Raw genomic sequence first — 17373 nt, 5'->3', positions numbered from 1 at the left:
CGGTTCATAATGTCCATCAGGATTTCATAAAAGTTGTTTATTTACTTTGAGTAGATATCGCCTACTTTCCTAACACCAAAAAAACTCAGTTTTTGAATCATCTCTTCTTCGCTCGACTTCAAGAACCCATTATTTACTTCCCTTACTTGGTCAGATTGTTTAACACCTGTTATATCAGAACGCATATTTTTCACAATCTTGGTTTACTTTTTCTGTTTAACTGCCACTAAACTGTGATATTTTGAAAACTTTATAAGTTCCTATTGGCAATGTTACTTTTTCAGTTTCCAAAAAGATGCGACTCTGTTAGATCCGAAACCCATACATACTCCAGTCTGTGATATAAACGTAAAACGTCAACTTTTCACCGAGGATTCTCCATTAAACTCAACTAGGATTGAAGAAAAACTAGTGTGCCGCCATGTTTCAGTCGCCAAAAGAAATTGTATTACTCAGAAAATTCCAGATGAAGGTGAATCTGAAAAGTCAAGTTCGAGTATTTTCAGCTCTGACGATGACTGTAATGAAATGTCATTCTTCAACCCTCTGGATATCCAAGAAAATCAAACTTATACGACGCCAGCCGAAAAGTACGACAAAGAAAATAACTATGTCGCTAAAGAGGGCTCTTCTAAAATGTTCACTCCACTCCAATCGCAAACAGATCCTCCTGATATTCATATATCATCTGGGAGTTCAGGTTCGGTACTGATTACACCTGGTCAAAGATTTGTGAGCGACGATGAGGATCTGACTAAAAATAGTACTGCTGTTATAGAGAAACATTTCCAAATTAATTATTTATCTTCTAACTCTGTTACTAACAGTAACTCTTCTTCAAATATCAGCATTACAACAAATAAAAAAGGACCTAGTAAACGTGAAGTGGTGGAATCCATGGAAAAGTACGGGATTGCTCATGTTAGACAGCAGGTACCATTTTACAGTAATGTAGAAGATGTTGCAGGAAGCATCGAGGTGGGATTCAACATTCTAAAAATAAGCAGTCTAACAACAGCACATCTTCCGGAATTTGAATCACAGACTGATAGTTTGAATATTTTCAGGAAAAATAAGTTGGACATTTTATCATCTACCTTGCAGTGGAGTTCTTCGAGTATAAAAACAATGATACTCAGTTTTTGTAAGGACAGAGAATGTATTATTACTCCTGTTAAAAGAACTCCAACAACTAAAGAGGTATTAAATTGGTTGAAGGAAAAGGCCGTGAACGACGTTATAAAAGAAAAAAATATAGAGAAAAGAACCAAAATTCATTTGCCTTTGAGCCCGAGAAATGAAGGAAAAGATGAAGAATACGATTTGGATATGAGTCTAACTTTAACTCCTTGTACTCCTAGCAATTCCCAGGACAGTTCCAAAGCAGCAGAACGTTCAGCTGATTCAGCGAGTCCTGTTTTTGGCAAAGAATGTAAGGCAAGAAAAAAAGAAATTTTCAATAAGACTTTGAGAACGCCTCTGTTTCCTTCCCAGGAAAGTTCCATAAACCATTCTTGTCAAATTACTGGTTTAATGGTAAATCATAGCTTCGAAAAGTCAGCACGCAACCTGCAGGATGCTCGTGCTGTCTTGGAACACCAAAACATAACAGTGCTTGTTATGGAACTACACATCCGTACACGAGGAGATTTTAAGCCAGACCCAAATCATGATTCAATAAGAGCTATATTTTACACAATACATCACGATGTACCTGAGCCTAGTAATAAAGCAAAAACGTGTAAGGGTGTGATAGCAATCAATGATTTGCCTCTCAGTTCCGGGGTTTCCAATACTCCGATTTTGAATGGTATTGGACTAGATTGCAATATTGCTTACGTGGATTCCGAAGAAAATTTATTCGATGAATTTTTGAAGGTCATTGCTTACTGGGACCCAGATATTTGCGCAGGTTATGAAATTGAATTATTATCGTGGGGTTATCTCATGGATAGAGCAAGTCACATGGGAAAAAACATTAAAAATTTACTAGGTAGAACACAAATCAACAACCTAAAATGGAAAGACGAAGAAGCTCCGAACGAACTTAAAATAACAGGTAGAATAGTTTTAGATGTATGGAGGTTGATGCGGCATGAAATTTCACTTCAGAGCTATACATTTGAATCGATTATGTTTCACATACTACATAAAAGGGAACCGTATTATTCGTTTAGAGATTTGTCATTCTGGTGGGATCACCGATCCAACTTGTACAGGTATAGAACTGTCAAGTATTACATCACCAGGGTTACAGCCATTATTGATCTTTTTGATAAGCTGGATTTCATTGGAAGGACAAGCGAATTGGCAAGGTGAGTTATTTGAGAGCTATTTTTGGAAATACAAAGTGGTAAAACATCAAATCGTACATTGCTTTTGACCAATTCAATTCAATTTCTTTATCAGATATATATCAAATCAAATCAAAATATACTTTATTGTCCGAAGATTTGTATCTTATTGACAAAGTCCAAGAAATACAATGTTAATATAGAAAAAGTACTAGTATAAATGTAGATATAAAAAAGTCCCAAAAATGTATAAATATAAATATGAAAAAAGTTCTCAAAATGTATAGATAAATTGATAATATATTGCTAAAAAATGGTAAAAAGATTCGCTAAAATACTCTTCCAAACTGTAATAGGGTCTATCAACAAGTAGGTTCTTCACCACCTTTTTGAAATGAATGTTGCTAGATTTGCAGATCTCATTTCTTGTGGTAAATGATTGAATAACTTACCACTATTTAAGTATATGGAATTCTTGATTAAATTCGAAGTTGGGATGGGAAGTCTAAAGGTATAATTGCTATTACGAGTAGCATAAGGAGTAGAAGCAAAGTTGAACTTTGATTTATGTTTATAAATTAGGCAAACCGTCTCTAAAATAAAAAGTGCGATGACTGTTAAAATTTTATTGGCAGTGAACAAGTTCCTGCACGATTCTCTGGGTTTGACTTTACAGAGACATCTTAGTGAGAAGAGAGAAGGTATGAGTTGCATGCTCCCCAAAAAGGTTTTCCATGAGGTAGTCGAGTTTCAATAAGCGCATGATAAACCGTCTTTGCGATATGGAAACCCAACTCATTTGAAACCACTCTAACTGCATAACATCCGGAGGAGATCTTACTCTTGTTGTTTAAGATGTTCATCAAATTTCAGCCTATTATCAATACCTACACCGAGAAATTTTGTGTTTAATTTATTTATATAGCAGCGTCTATTGAAATTTCATCGAGCGAATATTTGAATGATATTATATTCGTTGTTTTGGATGGATTGAGAGAGAGAGAGTAAATTTTCACCAGCTCTTCACCTTCTTCAAGTCGGATGATATTATTTTATTTAGCTCCACTGAGTTTTTTCTTTCCACAATATTGTAGTATCATCGGCGAATAGAGAGAATAGGGTCTAACACATAATCTGTGGTACACCAAATTCAATGGTCCTGTTCTCTGAGAGTTCCGTTGTCCTCACCATTTGACTCCAAGCTGAAAGGTACGATTCGAACCAAGTGTTCGTTACACCGCTATATCAATATTTATGAAGTTTTTTTAGTAAAATTTTATGATTGACACTATTAAATGCCTTTGAAATATCGCAAAAAATTGCGACAGCTACTTCATCAGCATTCAATCCAGAGTAAATCTCATATAAAAAAACAGAAGATAGCATCATTTGTATCTTTTTCCGTTAATAATTTTAGTTAGAACTGCTTACATTATAATTTGATCATTTTAAAATCGTCCTCTTTCTTTCTCTGTGAATTTCCCATCGTATGGAAGAATATTTGTAATTCAGCGAAAGATTCACTTGAGATGGTTACTTAGCTGAGCAATTAGTGCAAAAACTGGGTCAACTCCAGTTAGTTGGAATCATCAGTGGCTGAAACTAAAATTGTCCTGTTGCCTTGTTTGACAGGATCATCGAGAGGTGGTGGAGCCCAAACTGAGGTTTTTCTAATGTCGAAAAACCTAGTAGACTTTATCATAGGTGATGAGGCAACAGACAAAATACTCAGGTTGTCCAGCAGGTACTACATTCAAGGTTTGAGTTTTTGGTTTTATTCCATTGATGGTAGCTATCGGTTGAATTAAATTACTTTCTTTACAAGTGTAATTTAATGCAGGTAGCTAGACTTAATTCATGTAAATTTCCTTTTCCTTTCGGTTGAAATTGTTGTGTTTTTGAATTTCTATCACCTCTCTATATATTTGGGATCTTAGGTAGTATCTGTGCTTTCTAACTTTTCGTTAGGTCTCCTCACACGAGATAACATGAGTATTGCTTCTTGTATTCAGAGAGACGGGTAAACTTCTCTTTATGATTCCAGTGTAGACTGACCTCGGCAAACCTTGTATTTTTTCTGATGATATTTGTTGGCCTGATTATCAATTTCATGCCAGGATTTTGCTTGCCAATCCTGTCTGATAGGACAAGAACACTTTTCAATTGACATACTCCTTTGGAGTTGCTTTGGCTGCATTATACCTAATCTTTGAAGTTATTTTTCAGATGATTGCGTTTTTTTGGGGAGACTATCAGGTTAACCTATGCATTTTTCTGTTAAGGGAGTTCAGATATGAGGTGGTGATTTTCTCCTTGTATTCACTGTTCATTACAGGTTTCCTTTGCCTAGAGGCAGTACTAAAGGCCTCTCTTTTTCCCTTGTATTGGCCGTGGGTGGTTTTGAACGTTTTAATATCTTGGACGTTTAAAAGCTGAGGACGAGTCCCTTAACTGGAGTTGTGGCGAAGTTTTCACTTTTGGCGACTATGCTGAACTCGTTTTCTGTCCGATCAAAAAGGTTCACCACTGTTTTCCTGCCATACTGGGACGAAACATTTTTCTGAATCTTCCTCAGAGTTTAGAGTTTAGACTATCACACTTTATATGCCGTTTGATAATGGTAAATTTTGTGGTTTCCATCGTTTCTTTCGTGAGATGGTCAATTTTGTCCTAATCGTCTTAGTGCACAGACTTTTCTGATTTGATGCTGTGGTTCACCAGCTCTATGTCATCAAGGGCTTCCTGGTGTGATGCATTCTTTCTCATAGCATGCATGTATGAATCTTATCCTCTTGTGGTGTCTTGAATTTTTTTCTTGTTTGCTTTTTTCTTCAGAGTACTTCCAAACGTCACGGTAACTTTGATGTCTCCTTGCCTGACGTTTCGTCTATTTCTGCGCTTCATTTTTTCAAAGACAATGGGGCAATGGACCATCAACCATCACCACTGGAATGAAACTAGAGAATGTAGTATTTGCTGCGAGATCAATTCAAGCACTTCTTTCATTGCCTTATTGCCTTTGATGAAGTTTCCCGTAGTCGTAGATGAAACATCAAAAACTTATGTAGATCACGACCAACAAACTTGAAAAGTAGATTTGACACAATTCAAATGGTTGTTCTGATTACAGGGCTCAGCTCAAAATGACAGAAATCTTGGACAGTCAATTGTGGAAGACTGTCATAATTGGTTTGTTATGTCCATTAAAGAGACATGATTCAGTGGTAGCACGTTCTCCAAGTATATCGAGATTATGTATCATCAAACCTTTGTGGGGTAAAAATATTCAAGATGATATAAGACGACACTAGAAAAAAAATAGATAACAAGTATAGTACCCTAAATTTGTATGAATTACAATCGTGAATTATTAATGAACAAAAACTCACATTGAGAGAATTCTCTGACATGATAGAGATATTTATCTATAAGTATCAATTTCAGTTTTTGTACAAAAGACAGAAGACATGAGCATAATTTAATATTGCTTATTGTTTACTACTCTATAAGATGTTAAATGTTTTGTTTGTAATTCATTGAAGTAACCAATATCTGATGCTTATTTAGGGTCTTCTAACAGGGACTTCCGAACTTTGACAATTGATAACGGCCATTTTGTTGAAGCTACATTTGTCCAATTATTTGTCAGTTTTGCCAAATTACCATGGACGGATAGCATTCAACGACCCCTGAAAATAATAAAATTATTTTAACAAAATGGGTGTCCAGTTCGGGCAACGTACCGCGCGCCTCGCCTATTTTAGGTCGCCATAATCATCCTACCGAGAAGACTATTCGCAATAAATAAATTGTAATCCACTGGATCAGTAAACGATCGACCAACACCCTCGACCAACAACTCGGCCTTCCGCAGACCACAACTCGGCGAATTTTGCGTCGTGACTTGTCCCTGCACCCGTACAATATTTAACTGACCCAGGAACTGAAGGTAAACGACCATAGACAACGACGAGTGTTCGCTAAATGAGCTCTGGACCAGTTATCAACTGATCCTAATGTACGTCAACTGACCCTGGGTACGTGAACAAAGAAAATTATCAAATTGGGACGATGCCAATTCACATGAGATCCAAGACCGTCCAATGCACTCCGAAAAAGTAACTATTTGTTGTGAATTTTGGGATGGCGACGTCATTGGTCCATATTTCTTTGAGAACGACTTTGGCCAGGCCAGCACTATAGGTCGATGATTACTCACTTCTTTTGGCCTAAATTGGATGGTTTGGACACTAACGACAGAATGGCATGTAGTTTTACCAGGACGACACTAGGTGCCACACAGCTCATGCCACATTGGATATTCTGCAAGAGCGATTTGAGGGCATGGTCATCTCACGTGGAGGTGATGTGAACTGGCCATCGAAATCGTGCGATTTGATCCCTGTTAGTTGTTTCTTAGGGGGTTTTCTTAAGTCGCAGGTGTATGTGAATAAGCCACAAACCAAAGCGGTCCTCAAAGTCATCGGTCAAATTCAGCCCGATTTAAGATCCAAAGTCATGGAAAATTGTACGTTTCGGAAACGCTCCACAAAGAGAAGCCGTGGCTGGCATTTGAACGATGTTATATTCCACATATTACATCAATAGGTCTTTCAAACGAATAAAATATTCCGATGATATCTTACACACACTTTGTTTTATTTAGATTTAAAGATAGGAAACGCTTAATGAAAGACCCTATATAATCAATGTCAGACTTATTAGCAAAATGGTATTTTTTTAAATGATATACATAATTCAAATGTGTAGGGTGCAGTTAACTCTCTACAAATATGCTTTCACAAAGATTCTCAAAACCATCTAGTTATTGAATAGAACACCGTCATATACTTGATTTCATTTCTAGGTTATTTGGCATTCAGTTCTTTGAAGTCCTATCAAGAGGATCACAATTTAGGGTAGAATCGATGATGCTCAGGCTAGCGAAACCTTTGAATTTCATTCCTGTTTCTCCTAACGTACAACAGAGAGCTCAAATGAAAGCTCCTGAGTTTATATCCCTCGTATTAGAACCAGAATCCAAACTCTATAATGACCCTGTGATAGTTCTGGACTTCCAGAGCCTGTACCCATCAATAATAATTGCTTATAACTACTGTTTCACAACGTGCATTGGCAGAGTTCAAAGTTTGGGAAAGAATGGACCTTTCGAATTTGGGGCTACACAATTGAAAATTTCGAGGAAGTTATTGAGGAAGTTACTTGAAAAAGATTCACTGAATTTTTCACCGTGTGGGGTAGGATTTGTGAAGAAAAAGGTTCGAGATGGAATAATGCCAAGGATGTTACGAGAAATATTGGATACTAGGCTCATGGTGAAAAATTCAATGAAGGAAAATAAGGAAGATAAAATTTTGCAGAAAGTTTTACACAGTAGGCAACTTGGACTCAAACTCATTGCTAACGTTACTTATGGGTATACTGCGGCAAACTTTAGTGGAAGGATGCCATCTGTCGAAGTTGGAGATAGTGTAGTAAGTAAAGGTAACAATTTGAATCTTTCCATATGTGAATTTATAGAAAATAACATGAATGAACATAAAATCTAGGAAGAGAGACCCTCCAAAGAGCTATTGAAATGGTTGATAGTACTCCCGAGTGGGGCGCAAAGGTAGTCTACGGTGATACTGACTCCTTATTTGTGCTGGTACCAGGACAAAGTAGGGCACGGGCATTCGAAGTTGGCAAACAAATTGCCGATGCCGTTACAAAGGCCAATCCAGATCCTATGAAGCTCAAACTCGAGAAGGTCTATCAACCCTGTATTTTGCAAACCAAGAAACGGTACGTAGGTTATATGTTTGAGAGCATCGATCAGAAAGAACCAATATATGAAGCGAAGGGAATTGAAACTGTTAGAAGAGATGGTTGTCCAGCTGTCAGCAAGGTTTCATGAATTTTACTGATTGCATTATAATCATGATTTAAATAATTTATTTCTAGATGCTCGAAAAATGTCTGCGTCTCCTTTTTGAAACCAAAGATGTGAGCTTGGTGAAAAAATATGTTCTGAAACAGTTCAACAAAATTTTTTCTGGTCGGGCCAGTATTCAGGATTTGACTTTCGCCAAAGAATATCGAGGTGCAGCAGGGTATCGACCAGGAGCATGTGTGCCAGCCTTGGAACTGACCAGGTACTATAAGCAAATTAGATAAACATTGAGTAGAAATAGTGATCGGTGTAGTTGTATCGCTTATATCAGTTTAAGCAACGATGCTCTCGTAGTTCTTTGAAATTGCAACTATTTGAGAAATAACAAAGTTCATTATAAGAATCTTTCAACTCAACAATGGGCAGAACCCAACACAGGAACACACAATTCTTCCATTTGTGTCAATTAATTTGTTGGATATCATATCAGATAGCAATATCCATTTCAAAAACTTTATGATCCTGTTGAGAAATGTATTAAAATTTGTTAACCAGTGTCGCACCCTCATGAAAAATAACCCTCAGAAATCCAAACTTGTGCGAGCCAAGAATTAACGAGGTCTTACGTTTCAACGTGTGATTCATAGAACATGAGTCGGGTAGGCAGTGAAATATAAAAATCCTACAAATATACTCGAATCAACTTTCACATATAGGTTGAGTTAGTAGAACTTTTTTCATCATAACTCCACTAAACTTGCACGTTTGCACATTTGAAAATACTATGTACCATAATAGTATATAGTATTATAGAGCTACAAAAAGATTGCCTTCTTGACCTCTGATCTTGTATAATATAAACTGGATTTAGTAGAGCAATTAGGATTTTATAGTCTATTTCTTAAGAAGCAGAGTAATCAATCATTTTCAAAATGCTGTTCCATAGGCGTACTTAATTGAGTTAGTTAGAAAGTGAAAAATGTATGATTTGATATAACAAATCTCAAAAGACTTCAAAGTTATATCTTTATGGTGAATGGAACATCGGTGAAAAGAAAATCGGACCAATTTAAGGAGTGTTATTTAGGGTTAGAAATTTCATTCTGTTAAAATATCTCAAATGTATATATTTCTGTTTGGTATATTCGAATCTACAATATTTAATTTCAATTTGGGGAACAGCTAATTCATCAATAATAAATCCTCTCAAGAGACTGCAAAATAAAATAATAAAACGTATATTTAAATTACCATATCTTGAACTTAAGTCAAATTCATATATACCACGTGATCTTTTAGATGTTCAGTCCATTTTTCAATTGAAAATTTTTTCATTCATTTAGGAGTTAAAATATATAATAATCTTCCAGAGAAACTAAAAATAAATAAAAAAATCAAATTCAATTCGGAATAATTAAAATTCTGATTTCCACATTACTTTTTTTTTAATTACAATTATAATTCAATTATGTATATATTTGTATGTGTGTATGCATTCATGTATATATGTGCTGTACATTTAATTGATGTGTTAGTATTGAAATAATTTATTTAATCACTATTTAAAGTTTACCCCTAGTTATAAACTTTCTTGTTGATAAAGATTATTATTATTAATTAATGGATTTTTTATTAAACATCCAAAGTTGTTTTTACTTTTGAATTTCGATTAAAATTTTCAATACCTGCTATGAAAAGCATTTTTTAATGTATTGCATATCTGCATATCTGCTTATTATTCCATGATTGACTCTCATTTGAGGTATGGAATATCATTCTGGGGTGTATGCTGCAAACAGCTTATGAACTCGGTGTTTGTATTGCAAAAACGAGCAATCAGAAATATGTGCGGTAAGAAATGGAATGAACCGTGCAGACCCCTTTTCATAAAAAACGAAATTTTAACTGTATTTTCCTTATTAATTCTAGAAACGTCTTATCTGGTACATAAAAATAAAAGTTCCTTCCAAAATGAAAAAAGTTACTGTACTAGACAAGCACATCATCTCAAGTTGCCCATTCCAACATCCACCCTAGTTAAAGATTCTATTGCGTTCACGGGAATAAAAATATATAATAAGCTGCCAGCTACCCTGACTAATAGTGTGAATCAAGCGAAATTCAGGAGGGACTTGAAGGTTATCCTAGCAAGGAAAGGGTATTACTCGCTTGAAGAGTTTTTTGAGGATCGTCTAGAGTTTTGAGGAGTGTGTTTTTTATTGCCTCATTCATCGTTTTTTTTATATTATTATATACATTCCCAACTAACTGCTATATTTTAACTTTTATTTATCATATGATAATTTCACAAAAAAACTGTTTTCAATTAACAATCTCACTCTATGTGAAGTTATTTTAGTTGTATAAATCTTAGATTTTAAGCCCTAATTTGTTTATCTACAAGATTGTTCAATCTTTCAGATAATAAATGTATATCTCTCTCTCTCTCTCTCTTATCTGATTAAATCAGGCTTAACTGAGATATTTTCAATTTTCGGTGGAAAAGAGGATGACGTCATGATTGAATCCGAACATGACAAATATGAATTAATGAAAAAGCTCTTGCGTCTTAATCATTGTTATTATCAGTGAATTATACTTAGTGTGTGAATTGAAATTACTGCTTTCTCTCCAGTAAAACGAACGAGCAAATATGCTTTTTCTGTTGAGTAAATGTGCTTTCACTGTCAAGCAAATGTGCTTTTACTGTCAAGAAAAAGTTTATTATTCTAATTGTATATGACGCTCTTGCACACCAAAATCCTTTGTATATTGTTGATACTCTTGTGGAAATGTGTTCACAAACGACGGAAGTTTCAAAATCATCGATATATAAATTCAAGAATGAAAGAAAAAATTATTTTGTGAATTATCTGTGAAAAACAAAACAGAAAAAACATTACCTGCGGCAGATAAGAGAGTTTATACGTGAGAATAGATCTGGCCGAAACTTGTCTTAACGAAGGATATACCATTGGAAAGATGTGGCATGACAAAAAAACATTACCAGGTCTTGTCAAGCATTTTTAGAAGACTGGTCTACCGGATTAAAGTCGCCTTCTGGAAAAGAAAAGCGATTGATTATTACCCATTTTGGAAGTATTGATGGTTTTGTTTAAGGCTGTTTATTGATGTTTGAGTCGAAGTATTTTGGCGATTACTCTGAAGACATGATTGGCTTTGTCTTTGAAAAATATTTTGAGTGAATGTTAGACCTCTGTGATTGTGATGGATAATGCAAGTTATGATTCCAGAAAAGTTGAAATAATACCAACTAATACATGGAGAAAAGCGGATATTATTTAGTGGCTTTGACAAAAAACATATCATTTGATGGAAGTATGACTAAAAAAGAATTATTGTCCATAGTATGTTCAAATGAAGTTCGTTTCACGGAATATATAGTCGACAACATGGCATGATTGTGCGTCCGCCTCCTTATCATTGCGAACTTAATCTCATTGAACTCGTTTGGACTCAAGTAAAGGTTTTCGTTGCAAGAAGAAACACGAGTCAGTCAATCTGAATTTTGTTAGACATAATTGAGTCACTGTAATTCTGATAGTTTCGTTTTTTTGATCATAGTACTGTAAATGCGAGTATGTTGTGAACGAGTATTGGATGGGATAGAACAGAATAGTTAATTGGCTACGTGATACATTTGAACAAATGTTTGTAGCAAGTCAAAACACAATAGTTATGAATATATCGTCATATATAGATATAAATAGAACTCTATCACAATGCTTGTATAACAGAACAATGTACACAATAATAAATACAATTATACAATCAAACATCAAACAATTAATGTTAAAAATGAGAACAATCGTTACTCACTCGAATTCACACGAATTATCTATGTTGTGTAACATAATATTCATTTGTGGAATAAAAACAGTGAAAAAAACGCTTTCAGTTTTTGCTTGAAACAGTAGAAACTGAGTTGTTTTATGTGACATGGTAATTTATTATAGAATTTCAAATTCAATGAATTTTTCTGTGGAGTGCTTAGTCTGAATTTCTCAGTTCTTATCAGATTTCCTGATCTCGTTAGATATTCATGTTGTTGCGATTGTAAAATGTAGCTTGATTTATTTTTATTAATTTCAATCAATGTTTCGTATATAGAAGCCGAAGGAAGGAAGAAAGACGATTAAAAAGTGGGGGACATTGATCTGTAAAGTTAACATTAGATATCCAACGTATAACTCTAACATTATGAAATTCTCCTAGGAAATTTCTTGCAAGTACTTCTTTTTCTATCCACGAGTTCTGAAACGAACTGCGGTTGTACCGTACACTTTGGAACATCAAGAACATCCAGAGGCATCATATCAGGTTATCTAGTGGGCTCTTCCAAGGAACCACGTCTACCTGCCTACCAGTTTGGATAATTGACAAACCCAAATAAGTTTTCAATTAATGTTACGTTTTAGCAACATGAGGTACTGAGGAACATCATATCGCTGCCTCATCGTATGGGCCGCTTGGTTACTTCTTCAACTCTTAAGGCTTGTTTAGATACCTTTTGTAGGATTATTTACATTTTTTGTTGTTTCTCGTTCTGGAGCTTTTGGAACACCCTATATGTTAAAGGGTATCACACTTTTTGTACTGATACTTTCCTCGACTCAACAAGTAAAGAAATCTTCAGCTCGACCAATGTATCTCTCGAAATCTGTATTGAATTATATACTTGTAGGAAATGGACTGCAGTGGACAAGCGAAATGAACCAAGAAGCGGTGAACGTGTGCCATATGTTATAATAAATGGTCCTCCTGGATTACCTCTGATTAGGTTAGTGCGAAGTCCTCGGGATTTACTCAACGATAGCTCCTTGAGACCTAACGCTCTTTATTACATTACTAGGGTTATAATACCACCAATAAACAGATGCTTCAATTTGATTGGAGCTGACCTACATACTTGGTGAGTAAAATTTTATTTATACTTATTCAAGATGTTAACATTAAATAAAAAATCTTCTCTCACTAAATGTGGAATTGAATTGATATTATTAATGTATTGAACATATGCGGTGTACTAACTATGGTATTATCCTCTTCTGTCAACAGTGTTATAACGTATAAAAATTAAAAAGGTCTGAATTGTGGAATTTTATTTCTTAACCGAGAAATCCTCGCGAAATCCCACTTAGCTGTCCCCAGTGTAACATCTACGGGTTTTTTTATATATAAGTCACCAGTGAAATAACTGTCTATCAATCCTTGGTAGCTCTCTCGCTATTGCCGTGTTTGTTTTATTTAAATAAAATTTGGCAGCTGCTGTCACCAGATGCAGATTTCTCCACATCAAAATTTGGATGTTAGGCAATCGCATAAAGGCCGGTCTTTTTGAAATCTGGTCATTTGGTATACCTATTATATTCTCTCTTATTATATGGTTCCAGAACTGAATTTTAATCTTAGTTAAAATGCTCGATAGCTCGATTCTCTCAACTTCATCTTACTCTACGAGGATGGTATTTTTCTCAACTCAAGAGAAAATGAAAGTCCAAGGTTTCAAATATAATGTATAATGAGTAAAACTACGACTCCATGGACAAAATAATAAAAAAAACAAGTCTCTTTTAAAAAGAAAATGTTAAATTATATAAAATGAAAAAAAACAAAGGAAATGTCGCCAATTTTCAACCTATTAAACAACTTCAAACGCACCATCTCAGTACAAAAAACTTTTAGTTTTACTTTTACTTCAGGGAGAGTGGTGAATAACTTTAAATTTTCTCCCTTTTTTGTGATTGTATTATGAACTTCAGCTAAACAATCAACACTAGGAACCCAACAATATATAACCTCTTTGCAAATAGGAAGTGAACTCAGACAAAATAATATGTGAACTCTCTCTCGATATCAACGGGATAGTAAAAAAAAGCAAACACTCACATAACGCCTCTTTGGGTGGTTAATGGTCAACCATAGGTTCCGTTGACCCAGTGTGTCTTCAACACCAACACTTTTATTTTAAACTTCCCTGTACCCAATACTGACTTACAATTTCACTACCGATTTCCCTTAAATCTCGTCTCGACGAGCTTTGGTGACCGACCTTTTTGTGACTCCCAAAAAACTCCCAGGCCTTCGCGTCAGCAACGCTAGCCACAAAAACCTCATTTCAGCAATTTTAACCTTCCCAAGCGTATGATCATCGGCAGAATGTAATATATTCATTTGTTTAGTCTAGCCCAACTTGAACCAAAACGACGCTCGAAGGTACGACAGTCACAAAGTAGTTTAACCGCTTTTTCAACTGGAAAAATATTGACACCGAAGAACCGGGTGATCGACCTCGATCTCTATGAATAAAATTATATTTCACGTTAACCATCGCAATGGCAATTATTACAGCGGTATTAAACAAAAGGTTGCCATCAGAACCAAGCGCCCCCCAAAAATATATGATAAAGTTAATCAAACTTGTTGAAAATTCGTACATAAAATTCGAGGAGTTTCAAAAGCTTTAAAACAGGGATTCTTAGTATCAGAAGAGCATAGAGAAAAGAGGTTTGAATCTATATTTTACATCTTTTTTTCAAAACTTTTATTGGTTTTGAATTATGTCAATACTACGACCGAACAAAAACGTATTAGTATCTTTGATCATATTTTATATGATCTTTTTGAACTGTAATTGGATAACAATAATATGAATCTACTTTTCAGTTCATCTCAATAAGTTACTCTCGGAAATTCAAAGTATTTTTCACAAAGAAAAATGTTGGATTCATCAGTAACTCTTATATTCAATAATTTTGCCTATCAAAAAATAGCCGAGAAATTATACAGATACCTATCTTAACGTTTCTGATGTGGAAGGTGAAAATAACCGAAGAAGGTTGACAAAAAAACTCTGATTTCCTCCACAAAAAATGTCTTTTATTCAGGATTGAATGGTATTGACCTAAAAATATCCAAAGAAGTGAATTTTTTTGGAACCGTTTTAGATGAGAATCTCACCTAGTGTACATAAAAAAAGTGTACAGTAAACTTAATTTGGTTTATTATTCAGACAAACAGTTGACACAATGCTTAGATAGATTTGGTTTATCAAATGTTTCTTGAACATAATGGTTTGGGGATGTTCAAAGGAATTTTCTAGAGTTTTCGTCTCTCAGAAACGACTGATAAGGTTAATATTCAATCTGGGATACCAAGCAGACTAATTTTTAAAAGAGAACGCATGTTGTCTGCACCTGATATATATATATATATATATATATATATATATATATATATATATATATAAAAACGTCTCGTCATAGAAAACTTGACTTATGCATAACAAACTTGAGCATTCACGGTCAGGATACTCATCACACTACTGTTCTGAGGGTCCCTTCGCATAAGGATGACTATTTCAAAAAATCTTCATTATAAAGAGGTTGAATTCTGAAACTACGTTCAGTAAGAAAGTTAAAAGCTTACTACTGGACAAATGTTACTACAGCCATAAAGAATATTTAGAGTATACTTTCATAGAAGAATAATGAGATTTTTAATCAGTGTAATGTTTCACTTATAGGTTTTTGCTTTGGTATCAGTGTTCTGACTGGCGATTTCATTTTATTTTATATAATAATATATGACTGAGGCAAGCAAAATTGCCACATTTTAAATTATCATTTTATATGTCTATATGTAAGTTGGCAAATGTGTAAATCTATGTATATGCAGATATTAATTTTAATTTTTTTATCTAATAAATGACGTACTGTAAGATGTGTGTTTGCTTTTTTTCTTATTTCATTTAATTAATCATTGTTGACTTACCACATATACACTATCCCCTGATGCCCCGATATATTCAGGAGGGCGCGCCAGCATTATCAACCAACGACCACTCCCCACACCGTGGGGTAAGTGATCATTGGGTTCGAAAATCATGTGCCCTGAGCAAGCGAAGTGAGTCATGAATGACAGCCTTCTGCATCTGTCCGACTAAGATTTATTCCTTAGTGCGGCAAGCCGGTATGATTTTAAGATTCGAGAGTAGAGAGGGCATCATTCCACCAAGGACTCCAATAATCAGAACAACCATCTTGACAGAGTGGTCTGGATAGAGTCTGCGGGGTCTTGTTCTGGTGGTCGAGAAGGACTACATCAGGCTTATTAGCTTGTATGAGCCTGAGGATGGGGAACGAATAGTTCCAATGAATTTGGGACTTCTCGTTCCCCACAACGGATTCAATATCCCCCGGAGCGTAGGGCAACACTAGTGTCTCGTCAATACCGTAAGAGTGCCGTATATGGTAGGGCCGCATTATGTCGATGGATATAGGCCGAGACCGGATATGCTGGACATGCTGGCAGCAAGTGCATTAGGTTCACGGACGCCTCGCGGCAGGCCCTGCACCTTGTGTCAGAAACCTCTATACCCATCATGTGACTGCGGTAGACTAAGGTGTTGAAGACACCATCCTGGCATGCCATGATGAACCACTCAGTTTTCGATTTCAGCTCACTCGACCTGAGGAAAGCGAAAGTCAGGCGCTTTGTTAAGCCAAGGTCTTCAATGTTACTGAAGAAGACTCCATGCATTGGCTTATCCTTGTGTTGCCGCAGAATTGAGGTGATCTCAGCGGCTTTTATATGAGCCTTTTGCTGAACGGGTTCCAACTCGGTGACAGAGTTGTGGTCACCTCGTTCAGTGTTGAAAACTAATCCAAGTTCATCAGCTGCTCGGAGAGCTGCCCTGAAGAGAAATGCTCCAATTCCTGCTCTCTCATGGATATATAGCATGATAATAAATATCCAGCAGTGCAAAAAAAATTAAGAAGATTAAACAATTTCTGGTAATGGTTAGACATCCAAATCGTTTGTCCTTGAACATGTGGTGTAATTGGTGGACTTTAAATTATACTATTTTATTTATGACAACCATAACAAAAATACATATGAATTCTACATATTATTTAAATCAAATATTTTCCAATTCATAAGTTAAAATAAGAGGTCCAGAAGCATAAACTACCAGATTTGAAAAATGAATCTACTGGATTTTGTGCGGTTATCTCAAATAAAAACTTACGATGCTACAACACCAACAATAGTGATGCTTTGCAGGATGATTGAAAATGTATTTAAAAAATTAAGAAAAATCGAATAGATGGAATTACAGGATGAATTGCAAAGTACATAGAATGTACAAGTGATAATTTTAAC

The 17373-nt window shown here is 35.3% G+C and overlaps 1 protein-coding gene across 4 annotated transcripts in view; it reads left to right on the top strand.

Moving 5' to 3' along the window:
- The window catches only part of DNApol-zeta (DNA polymerase zeta catalytic subunit), a 56098-nt gene that overhangs the window by 36241 nt on the left and 2484 nt on the right, over positions 1-17373 (top strand). For 3 of the 4 annotated variants that reach the window (XM_074177195.1, XM_074177198.1, XM_074177197.1), the window contains 5 exons: positions 285-2315; positions 7162-7799; positions 7865-8202; positions 8259-8449; positions 12893-13120. In XM_074177195.1, coding sequence (XP_074033296.1) covers positions 285-2315; positions 7162-7799; positions 7865-8202; positions 8259-8449; positions 12893-13120 — 3426 coding nt within the window. Of the gene's footprint in view, positions 1-284; positions 2316-7161; positions 7800-7864; positions 8203-8258; positions 8450-12892; positions 13121-17373 lie in introns of those variants that run through there. The other variant, XM_074177199.1, reaches the window with a different exon arrangement.

Source organism: Leptinotarsa decemlineata, unplaced genomic scaffold (genome assembly GCF_025532065.1).
Source record: "Leptinotarsa decemlineata unplaced genomic scaffold, Ldec_3_MD MMD2_tig00002159_RagTag_RagTag, whole genome shotgun sequence".
Classification (NCBI taxonomy): Eukaryota; Metazoa; Arthropoda; class Insecta; order Coleoptera; family Chrysomelidae; genus Leptinotarsa; species Leptinotarsa decemlineata.
Note: the sequence above shows the minus strand (reverse complement) of the source record. Positions and strands in the feature narration are given on the sequence as shown.